This window comes from Galeopterus variegatus, unplaced genomic scaffold, assembly GCF_000696425.1.
Source record: "Galeopterus variegatus unplaced genomic scaffold, G_variegatus-3.0.2 Scaffold4104, whole genome shotgun sequence".
Taxonomy (NCBI): Eukaryota; Metazoa; Chordata; class Mammalia; order Dermoptera; family Cynocephalidae; genus Galeopterus; species Galeopterus variegatus.
In genome coordinates, this window is record NW_007730215.1 from 177,588 (window position 1) to 184,657 (window position 7,070).

Sequence of the window (7,070 nt, forward strand, 5' to 3'; positions counted from 1 at the left end):
GACACTGAGGGTTGCGATCCGTTTCCGGTCACGAAAAAAGACAAAAAGGGGAAAAAAAAAAAAAGAAGTTTGGGGAAGAATCAAACAATTCACATTGATTTGAATAGCATTTTATTACTTGTAGCATTGGATTTACCTAATTAAATATTTTTTAGCTATCTTGTTTTTAGTCACAGCAACAGGTGATTTTCAGCCAACCTATTTAATCAATGGCCAGTGAAAATAAATGTATCTGTCCTTTGATTCAGTTATTGCTTTCGTTTTCCCATGTACACATGCCCTTCTTGACTGAGGATATCGAGGTATCCAAGTTCTCTAAGAAAAAAATATGATCTTGATAGCACTAGTACAAATCAAATGATTGTTTAGATATCTATCTCTTTCTTAAGTCCTCTGCAACATTTCAAGTTGCAAAAATTCAAGTTGATTTTTTGTCATCTTCGCCTCTGCTAAACTCTATTGTCCAAAAATAAATAGTGTCTACCTAGTTCTTATGAAGCATCAGGGCCAGTGCTAAATACTTCATGTATATTATGTCATTCACCTTCACAAGTCACCCTTTGAGGAAAGTATTATTCTTATTTTACAGATAATGAAATTGAGACTCAGAGAAGAGACTATCTTCTACCATCCCCAAATCTGCTAAAAATCCTTATTAAAAACTCTTCTTCATAGGAGGATATTATTTCTAGGGTTGAGCTATATTTGTAGGTTCTAGGAACAAAATTTCTTTTCTTCACTGACTTTGGGCTCCATCATCCCCTCCCCTCCGCTCACCCTCCCCACCCCCGATACACACAAATAAAAACATGCATGTGCGTGCTTTTGAAAAGAAGCCCTTACAAGAGAGAATGTTGTACTATGAGTTTTCAAGTCATTGTCTCACAACATTTTCTGAAGGAAATGGACACAAAACCACCATATAAATAGCTTTATACCACACATAAGTACAAGTACAATGCATCTTCAATTCCACAATCCACTGCGTAATCATGAAGCTCAGAGAATAGTCAAACTGATGGAAGAAAGAAGTTGCTAGCAAGGTAAGGACGGGGAGAAAGAGGACTTATGTGACAGTTATGTTACTTACACACATAGCACCTATAATATTGTATGTTATATGCCCACAAGGACAGTTTAGGTGAACTGCTTATTCAAACGATTCATTCTACCTAAATTTGTTAATTTAAACAGAGTCCCTCTATATTATGTCAATAATAATTTTTGTTTGTTGAGGTGAACAATTCTTTCTCTTATTTCAAAGTATAAAACGTAGAATTTATATGAGAAAATTATTACATAATTAGGAAAAAATAAAACTGTATCAAAGATATTTGTATACCAAGTAAGTAAACTATGATTGAGAAACAATACTGATACTGAAGACAATAGAAATAAAACTGGTTAAAATAATAGATGGTCTTGGTAGATACCAAAGACAAGATAAAATACATAAGAATATATATTAAAGCCAAATATTACCATTTTTGTTTAGGAACAGAGAAGAAAAAATATCTAATTTTCATTCTGGTTAAACTTCTGAGATTTAGACTACTTATTGTTTTAGGTGAGAGTCTTAATTAGGAAAATTAGGGACCATAGATAAATTGAATTCCCAGAATTATTTTTGCATATTACTATTTTAAAACTGACTCATTCATTCATCCATCCATTCATTAGGCAACCACTATGTGCCAGGCCCCATGCCAGGCACTGGGGATCAGCAGTGAATGGTGTTTACAGTCAAGCTGATGAGCTTGCTATTAGTAGAAGTAGTGATATGCCTAAAACTTTGCTTAGATCTTATTTAACAAGTGCTTTTTTCCCCTCTAAGATAAGAGCATTATAATCAGGTAATTATTTTTCCTTCAGATTTTACTTAATGTTCTATCTTTAAACACATACACACATCTTAGACATATGCACACAACTGCCATAAACTGGTTTCAACCTACATTTCTCTAGTTGAAAACACTACTAAGAAAATACGAGATTAATTCTTCTCAGATGCAAGCATTTTTATACATACCATTCTAGAATGAGATTTCACCAATGTGCATTGTATTTCCAGATTTTTAATTTTTTTTTTTTGTCTTTTTTCCATGTCTGGCAACGGATCGCAATCCTCAGTGTTGCCCCCGTACCGGACCGGGGACCGGCAACGGGATTGCAACCCTCGGTGTTGCTCCCGCACCTCGCTCAGCCAGTGAGCAGGAACCGGTCTGTATGTGGGATCTGAACCCTCGGGCGGGAGCGCCGCCGCGCTTCCCAAGCGGCGCACTATCCAGTGCACCACCGGGCCGGCCCCAGATTTTTAATTCTAAAAGAGTTTAATATCAAAATTCAATCTGTTTTCCAAAGGTTCTTTACAAATTTCCACAGTTAATTTCTGCTATTAGACAATCCCTATTCTTTTATAAAATTCAGAAGATTCCAGTAATTAGTCATGGCAGTCTTTAATTTGAGTTTGAGAATATGCAGTAAATTTATGCACTTCATAAATGCATCCTATGGGAAAAGGACAAATTCATTTAATGTTATAAATATCCCTGATAAGCATTTAGTGGACAATTCTGGGACAGGATCTCGATGACATCATAGACCTTCAAACAAAACTCAAATTATTACGTTATAACACAGAATTTTTATGCATTATTCTGATTCTTACCAGATTATTCTTAGTGTCTAAAATGTCACTCTATCCAATGAACAAGCTCAAAATAAATGGACATTTTCTCAGTACTAAGGATAAACCATTTCCTCCCCATTTTTTCTACTATTTTCATGTTGGAACAACAATTGTTTAAACTATGATTATTCTCTGACCTTATTAAAGAGTGAGAAATTCCATAGTCTATTTCCCCTAAAACATTCTAATTTGACCACTTTACATTAATTATATTTTTTTTGATTAACAGTCCATCAAAAGATCACATCTGGAGGGTGGAAGAAGTGGCCCATCTTCCGTTATTATATAGTAAAAGGTAAACCTGGATAAAGAATATTTTTAAGATGTACTGAATTTAATTATAACAACACTAGAATAATTATAGAAAATGGCAATTCCAAAATTTTTCCAAATACAATTTTGTATTATAAATTTGGCCTTATGGTAATATTATATCTTGGAAATTCATGTTAAGAATACAGGTATAATACATAGTATGAGTAACATGAAGCCAGTCTGTAGAGGACCTAACAGGTAGATTGAAGAACAGCAGCAACATAAAATTTGCATTAAAGATTCAGGACAACTTTTCGACATGCTAAAATGTTGTACAAAATGAAATAGAAGTTTGGAATTTCAAAAGGGAGAGAACACACTTTCAAATGGCTTGAAATTGGTTACAAATGCATTGATTGGTTTGATGAACTGACATATTTCTGCTCACCAACTCTGTGTGGGTTCTCTTCTATGCACAGAATAAAATAATAAGGCAGATATGGCTCCTGCTCTCATTAAGCTTACATTGAAGCCAAATTAAACAATAATAATAACAGGAAAATACCATAAACCTGAAAACTATGAGAAAAACAGGAAAACATACTGTCAAGAATATTTAGGTATAAAAATATTACACTTCAGAGAAGTTTATTGTCTTATTTTCCTTATACTTTCTGTAATTAGGAAAATATAGACTGATAGTGGATGTTCATGTTATACTAATGGGCTAAATTTGGGGTGTTGTTCGGTGGTGGGGTAAAATAACCTGTGCTTTTTACACTTGTTTTGAAAAACAATCCTTTTAAAAAGTGAGACTACACCTTTTTATAAGGAATGTCCATTCTGCTACTATAGGATAAGCTCCCCCAGGAGGCTGTAACCTCGTAAGGGTGTGAGCCTTACCTTTTTTCACCACTGTATCCTGAAGAGCAAACAAAATCAAATGCAAAATCAAGACAGAGGAGTCATCGAGGCAAAGGGCAGCAGCAGCACAGACATGGGTGGGGGCAGGCGGCAGCAGAAGCCCACCGCAGGGAAGGAAGTTTGAGAGCATCTGGGCAACAGACGGGTCGGGGCACGAAGAGAGACAGGAAACCAAGCGAGGGAGACGCGGGGGGGAGGTAGAGGATGGTGGCCCGAGGGTGAGACAGCAAGGGTGAGAGGCCACAAAGGAGCAGGCAGGAGAGCAGGGAGCAAGGTGGGCATGGGGGGCAGGGACGAGTCTAGAGAAAAGGGGGCTTTAAGATTTGAAGTCACAGGAGAGAGGGGAGGTAAATGATCCAGGGAGAACAAGAGAGGCGTGTAAGAGACAAGAAACGAGATACCTTGTTTGAAAGAACTTTTCCCCTAGCAGAAACTAAAGAAATATTAGTTTTGTTCATTGAAATTAATTTCAAACTCTATTTCCTTAAAGAAAGCCTAAGTCATTCCAAAATAAAGTCAATTTTATGGCAAATAATAGGATACTTTAGTGGTTAAAAGTATGCGTTTGAATACCACCACCACCTAGAATCTTGTTGACCTGGGGTAAGTGAAACTCTCTGAAGAACTGGAGAAGGGGAATTGTTTGATGCCACTCAGGGTGTAGAGAATAATCACAGCTAACGCCTATGTAGACGGCACTGACTTCTCTTGCTATGCAGCACTGTTCTGAGTGCTTTACATAGATTAATGCAATACTCACAACAACCTTATGAGGTCACAGATCCTGTAAGTGAAAGAGCTGGGCTTTTAACCCAAGCAGTCTGGTTTCAGAGTTAGTGCTTTTAATCACTACATACAGGGCCTCCCAAAGAGATTAAGATAAAGTGTATAAATACAGTTTGAGCACATAATTATCCTCAAAAGAATGATGTATCTTATTCATGATCAAAATAGCAAATATAACTAGAGAAACAAGCCTCTTTCATACCGTTTCTAAAGGAAAATCTGGGTAGTAAAAGATAAAATCAGGAGAAAATAAGTCAGAAATCCATGATGACCAGTACATTTTACTAATAATGACTTCTTGGATGAGACAATTTTATTTTAAACTTTTTTCTCTTCTTTCCGTCCTCTTTCACATAACTAATCTGTTGCTAAAATTCCATTCTAAATTTTCTACATAATTAGTCTTCGAGATTGTCCTGTCTTCTCCTGAGGGAGCTAGTGCGAGTCTTCACAGCTGGATTAATAAAACAAGAATTTGCAGTGAGAGAGATGAATGCCAGTGTAAGCAGATAGCCGGCTGTTATAGCAAAGTTCTTTTGAATTTAAATATTTTAATTGCTCCTTAAATCCAACATCACTTAGAATCCTCATTGGCTGTGAATATATGACTCAGGGTTAGCAGCTTCTGGAGACTGTGCCCCAGATGGCACTAAGGTACTAGAAGGAAGGAAGAGGCATTTCTTTTCCCAGCAGGGTTAGCAGCTTCTGGAGACTGTGCCCCAGATGGCACTAAGGTACTAGAAGGAAGGAAGAAAGAGGCATTTCTTTTCCCAGTCCTTGTCTTGTGCATTAATTACGTCCTGCAGTCCCCAGGCCATTCTGCAGAACATACTGTGGGAAGGTAAGGATCACACAAGAATAGACTTTTAAAACTCTGCAAATTTCTTTCTAAACAAGAAACATATATACTCACTTTTTTATTGTATATGTCCCCAAGCATTGTACTTGATCTCACAATATCTAGGCTTTGAAAATTGTCTTTTGTAATGCTCACAACTTTTTTCAAGTATGTAATTGCTTCTGTCATCTCTCCTTGGCTGGAATAAATAAAATAGAAAGCCACTTGAGTATCATCTCACTTAATGTCACAGTGAAGAGAAGGTATTTTGTGTCCTTGCTGTAGAAAATGCGAGATGGTTATTGGGATAATGAGATTTGAAGGGTAAATACCAAATTAATAAACATATGGCTTATCTTTGTTGGAGTATACAGTGAGTTAGAACCTAAACTTTTAAACCCTGATGCATTGCTGATGGAAATGTAAAATGATACAAATGCTTTGGAAAACAATTTGGCAGTTCCTCAAAAACTTTAACACATAGTTACCATATGACCCAGAAATTTCACTTCAAAATATATACCCAAGAGAAATGAAAACATATGTCCACAAAAAAAAAAACAAAAACTTGTACACGAATGCTCATAGCAACATTATTCATAATAGCCAAGGAATGGAAACAAGCCAACTGTCTATCAATGGATGAACAGGTGAGCGAAATGTGGCATATCCATTCAACAGGATGCTATTCAGCCATAAAAAGGGATGAAGCAGTGATACATGTTACAACATGGATGAAACTTAAAAACACACCAAGTGAAAGAAGCCAGACACCAAAGATCACATATTGTATGATCTCATTTACATGATGTGTCCACAATAGGCAAATCCATGGAGACAGAAGGTAGGTTATTGGTTGCTAGAGGGTGAGGAGTGGGGGGATTGAAGAGCGACTGGTAATCGGTACAGGGTTTCTTTTTAGGGTGATGAGAATATCCTGCAATTAATGGTGATAGTTGCACAACTCTGTGAATACCTGTATGCTAAAAACCACTGAATTGCACATGATAAAAGACTGAATTGCATGGACTATGAATTGTGTCTCGATAAAATAAAGTTGATATTTTTTTTCAAAACTTTAAAAAGTTTATAAAATGTGGATGCTACTTTATTCCTGCAAGTTTCCCTCAGCAGTGAAATCTCGGGTGTCGCTAAAGTCACATACACAAGTGTTATATATTCTGGCAAGATTCTCAGAAAGACATAATTTCTAGCACAGTTCTTGGCATATACTAGGCATTTATATATTTTTGAATGAAGGAATGGTTGAAAATTTGAGATGGTAAACACTGATGCAGTCCACACAGAAATTAAGTGCCCAGGTAAATTGTGAGAACCTCAGTCATATGGCTGTTTGGAGTTCATGACTAAACTGACTCTCCTGTCTCCTGGATATTTCAGTAACATCAAGAAACTTTGAGAACCTAGCAAGTGCCCTAAAATATACTAGCTGCTTGGGAATATGGCTCCTGCCCTTGAAGTGTTTCACTGTCAATTTGGAGAGAGAAATGCATCAATTCACACATGGGATTAGCTGTGATAGGTACTGTGAATTGCATATTGTGCTTTGAAACCTGG

At 36.6% G+C, this 7,070-nt stretch overlaps 1 protein-coding gene across 1 annotated transcript in view; it reads right to left on the minus strand.

Moving 5' to 3' along the window:
* TTC29 (tetratricopeptide repeat domain 29) overlaps positions 1-7,070 on the minus strand; it is a 103,830-nt gene that overhangs the window by 84,214 nt on the left and 12,546 nt on the right. Inside the window, exon 3 of the mRNA XM_008586761.1 lies at positions 5,568-5,691. Within this exon, the coding sequence (XP_008584983.1) occupies positions 5,568-5,691 (124 nt within the window). The remainder of the gene's footprint in view (positions 1-5,567; positions 5,692-7,070) is intronic.